Source organism: Cucurbita pepo, chromosome 11, assembly GCF_057944985.1.
Source record: "Cucurbita pepo subsp. pepo isolate OVF chromosome 11, ASM5794498v1, whole genome shotgun sequence".
NCBI lineage: Eukaryota > Viridiplantae > Streptophyta > Magnoliopsida > Cucurbitales > Cucurbitaceae > Cucurbita > Cucurbita pepo.
The window spans coordinates 7,946,393-7,950,515 of NC_141808.1; the positions used below are offsets into that span (position 1 = coordinate 7,946,393).

General features: G+C 39.0%; 1 protein-coding gene and 1 non-coding gene across 2 annotated transcripts; one reads left to right on the plus strand and one right to left on the minus strand.

The window, feature by feature from the left end:
- Positions 1–599: 599 nt before the first annotated feature.
- LOC147790212 (small nucleolar RNA R71) lies at positions 600–705 on the minus strand. Its single transcript, XR_015423058.1, has one exon. It is a non-coding gene; the product is annotated as a small nucleolar RNA R71 (small nucleolar RNA).
- Positions 706–1,632: 927 nt separating this feature from the next.
- Positions 1,633–2,314, plus strand: LOC147790213 (uncharacterized). Its single transcript, XM_087128631.1, has 2 exons — positions 1,633–1,933; positions 2,046–2,314. Exons 1-2 carry the CDS (start codon positions 1,633–1,635, stop codon positions 2,312–2,314), a joined length of 570 nt encoding a protein of 189 aa, XP_086984757.1.
- The last annotated feature ends 1,809 nt before the right edge of the window (positions 2,315–4,123 follow it).

Genomic DNA, 4,123 nt, shown 5'->3' on the forward strand with positions numbered 1-4,123 from the left:
TTGAGTTTACTGTTGCAAAATTCTGTGTATGAACCCACCTACGGGTTTGGAATTTATTTTGGATCCTGAAATAGAGAGAATATTTAGACGAAGGTTGAGGGAGAAAAAGGAAATGACAAAATAGAATATACAGCAAATGGCCCAACTAAATCGGGAGTTTGAAAATCCAGTGATGATGGCTAATCAAGAGAGAATTACTGCCAATGCCATTCATTTAGCAGATGACAGAGAATGAGCGATCCGAGCATATGCACACCCAGCTGTGGAAGAGCTAAATCCGTGCATCATTATACCCGAAATACAAGCAACCACGTTTGAGCTAAAACCTGTGATGTTTCAAATGCTGCAAACCATTGGGCAATTTCATGGACTACCGTCGGAATATCCTCACCTACACCTAAAGTCATTTTTGGGAGTTAGTGACTCATTTCGATTTCAAGGAGTGGATAAAGATGTGATTAGACTGAGCTTATTCCCATATTAATTGAGGGATGGTGCTAAATCATGGTTGAATACCTTAGCACCGGGAACAATTGATTCGTGGAATAGTCTAGAAGAGAAATTTTTTATCAAGTATTTTCCACCCACGAGAAATGCACGGTTCAGAAATGAGATTGTTGCTTTTCAATAGTTTGAAGATGAGACACTAAGTGAAGCTTAGGAGAGATTTAAGGAGATGCTTAGAAAGTGTCCTCACCATGGACTACCTCATTGTATACAAATGGAGACTTTCTACAATGGATTAAATATTGCTACTAAACAAGTAGTTGATGCTTCCGCCAATGGAGCTATTTTGTCAAAGACATACAATGAAGCATATGAGATTTTAGAGAGAATAGCATCTAACAATTGTCAATGGGCCGATGTGAGAAGCAACCCAGGAAGGAAGACTCAAGGAGTACTTGAAGTTGATGCTTTGTCCTCTATCAATGCTCAACTAGCTTCGGTGACTAATATTTTACAAAATCTAGCGTTGGGGCAAGACTCCATGATCAAAGCACCAGTCCATACAGCTGCTGTAATTAACCAGACAGCAGCCGAATCTTGTGTATGTTGTGGAGAGGAACGCACCTTTGATCAATGTTCAAGCAATCTGACCTCAATTTTCTATGTCGGGAATCAAGTTAGTCAAGGCAACCCAAAAAATAACCCCTTCTCAAATACTTATAATCCGGGGTGGAGAAATCATCCAAATTTCTCATGGAAGGGACAAGGCTCGTACAACCAACAAATGCCCCTTAAAGCAAATTACCCTCCGGGTTTTGGATTACAAAATCAATTGACATATGGTTCTCAACAAGCCACCACCACCCAAGGGGAAGGAACTAGCCAAGCTCAACACATACTGGGAATATCGCTTTAGAGCCTAATAAAGGAATATATGGCTAAAAATGATGCTGCGATACAAAGTCAAACAAGCATCATTGCGAAATTTGGAAGTTCAAGTAGGTCAATTAGCAAATGAGTTACGAAATAGACCTCTTAGTAAGCCTCTACTCCACCCGTTGTGAAGCCTCCTAAAACACAGACATCAGTCAGCAGTGGACAAGAAAGCAAAATATACACACCAACACCTCCTTTTCCACAAAGAATAAAAAAAAAAAGAAGGAAGAAGCCAACTTTGAGAAGTTCATGGACATATTTAAGGAAATTCACATAAATATACCATTAGTTGAAGCTTTGAAGCAAATGCCAAATTATGTGAAATTCTTGAAGGATGTGCTCACCAATAGAAGAAAGTTTGAAGAATTCAAGGTGGTACCATTGAATGAAGAGTGTAGTGCAATATTGAAAAACAAGATCCCGCTAAAGGAGAAAGACCCCGGTTCATTCACAATTCCAATATCAATAGGAGGGAAGAAGCTAGGTCGAGCATTATGTGATTTGGTATCAAGCATTAATCTAATGCCGCTGTTTATTTACAAAAAGTTAAGTATTGGTGAAGCTAGACCAACTACAGTCACTCTTCAATCGACCTTTCACTTATCCCGAAGGAAAGATTGAGAACATCTTAATTCAAGTTGACAAATTCATATTTCTTGCAGATTTTATCATTTTAGATGATGAAGCCTATCATGATGTTCCAATTATTTTAGGGAGACCATTTTTAAAGACCGGAAGAACATTAGTCGATGTCTACAAAGGAACCATCACATTAAGAATGGGTGACAAAAAAGTTGAATTTAACATCAATGACAGCATGAAATATCCAGCAGTGACAGAAGAATGCTCAGCAGTGTATGAATTGACAGAACAACCAGCGACCGAGGAATGGGATGATGGGGAAAGCGGGCAGGAAGAAGACTGCAGCTGAAATTACAGAATAGAACCGTTACCAGATTTAGGTGAATTTAGCACAGCTTTTGAGTCACTAGAATGTGAGGGAAGAAAGAATTCACCGATGAGACCATCTATTGAGGAAGCGCCGCAGCTGGACTTGAAACCACTACCACCTAACCTTAAGTATGCTTATTTAGGTGACAAGAAGACACTACCCATCATCATCTCAGCGACACTATCCTCGACTCAAGAGGATATGCTCCTAGAAACATTGAAGAAGCACAAGGGGGCGATAGGTTGGACATTGGCGGATGTAAAAGGAATTAGCCCTTCACTATGCATGCACAAAATACAATTGAAGGAAGGAAAAGTTAAGTCCATTGAGCAACAAAGACGATTAAATCCCATGATGAAGGAGGTTGTTAGAAAGGAGATTCTCAAATGGCTAGATGCTGGAATAATTTATCCAATTGCAAACAGCAGCTGAGTCAGTCCTATTCAATGTGTTCCGAAGAAAGGAGGGATAACAGTAATGGCAAATGAGAACAATGAGTTGATCTCCACTAGAATAGTGAATGGATGGAGAATTTGCATGGATTATAGAAGGCTAAACAAAGCGACATGTAAGGATCATTTTCCTTTACCATTCATTGATCAAATGCTTGATAGGCTTGCTGGAAAGTCACATTATTGCTTCTTGGATGGTTATTCGGGATACAATCAAATTACAATCAGTCCAGAAGATCAAGAGAAAACTACATTCACATGCCCATATAGAATTTTTGCCTTTAGATGAATGCCCTTTGGACTATGTAATGCTCCAACGACATTTCAACGTTGCATGATGGCCATTTTTACAGATATGGTAGAAACATTTATGGAGATATTCATGGATGATATTTCGGTTTATGGAGAATCTTTTGAGACTTGTTTGTGCAATTTAGGGAAGGTTCTACAAAGATGTGAAGAGAAGAATCTTGTACTGAATTGGGAAAAATGTCATTTTATGGTCAATGAGGGAATAGTGTTAGGCCACAAGATCTCAAGAAGAGGAATAGAAGTTGATAGAGCAAAGATAGAAGCTATTGAAAGATTGAATCCACCTACGTCAGTTAAAGGTATAAGAAGCTTTTTGGGCCATGCAGGGTTTTATAGGAGATTTATTAAAGATTTCTCCAAGATTGCAAAACCATTGTATAGTTTGTTGGAGTCAAATAGAAAATTCGTTTTTGACAAACAATGCATGACTGCCTTCCAAGCATTAAAGACAGCTGACCACAACTCCTATAATGTCAACACCCGATTGGAATTCACCATTTGAGTTGATGTGTGATGCTAGTGGTCATGCTGTGGGGGCAATGTTAGGACAGAAAAAGGGGAAGGTACTTCATCCTATCTATTATGCCAGCAAAATGTTGAATGAGGCTCAAGTGAATTATACAACAACTGAAAAAGAATTGTTGGTCGTAGTATTCGCTGTTGAAAAGTTCAGAGCTTATTTATTTAGAGCGAAGGTGAAAGTGTACACTAACCACGCAGCAATCAAGCACCTAATGATGAAACCGAATGCCAAGCCAAGATTAATTAGATGGATTCTACTGTTACAAGAGTTCGAGATAGAAATCGTGGACACGAAAGGAGCTAATAACCATGTAGCAGATCACTTATCTAGAATGGAGAACATGGAAGAAAAGGTCAATAGCAAAGAAATTGATGATGCATTTCCGGATGAACGGCTGCTTGGGATAAACAGCAGTAGCAGAAGCTACAGTAGTAGCAGAATGACAGCAACTCTATGGTATGCAGACATAGCAAAATTTTTTGCTTGTGCCATCATACCCGA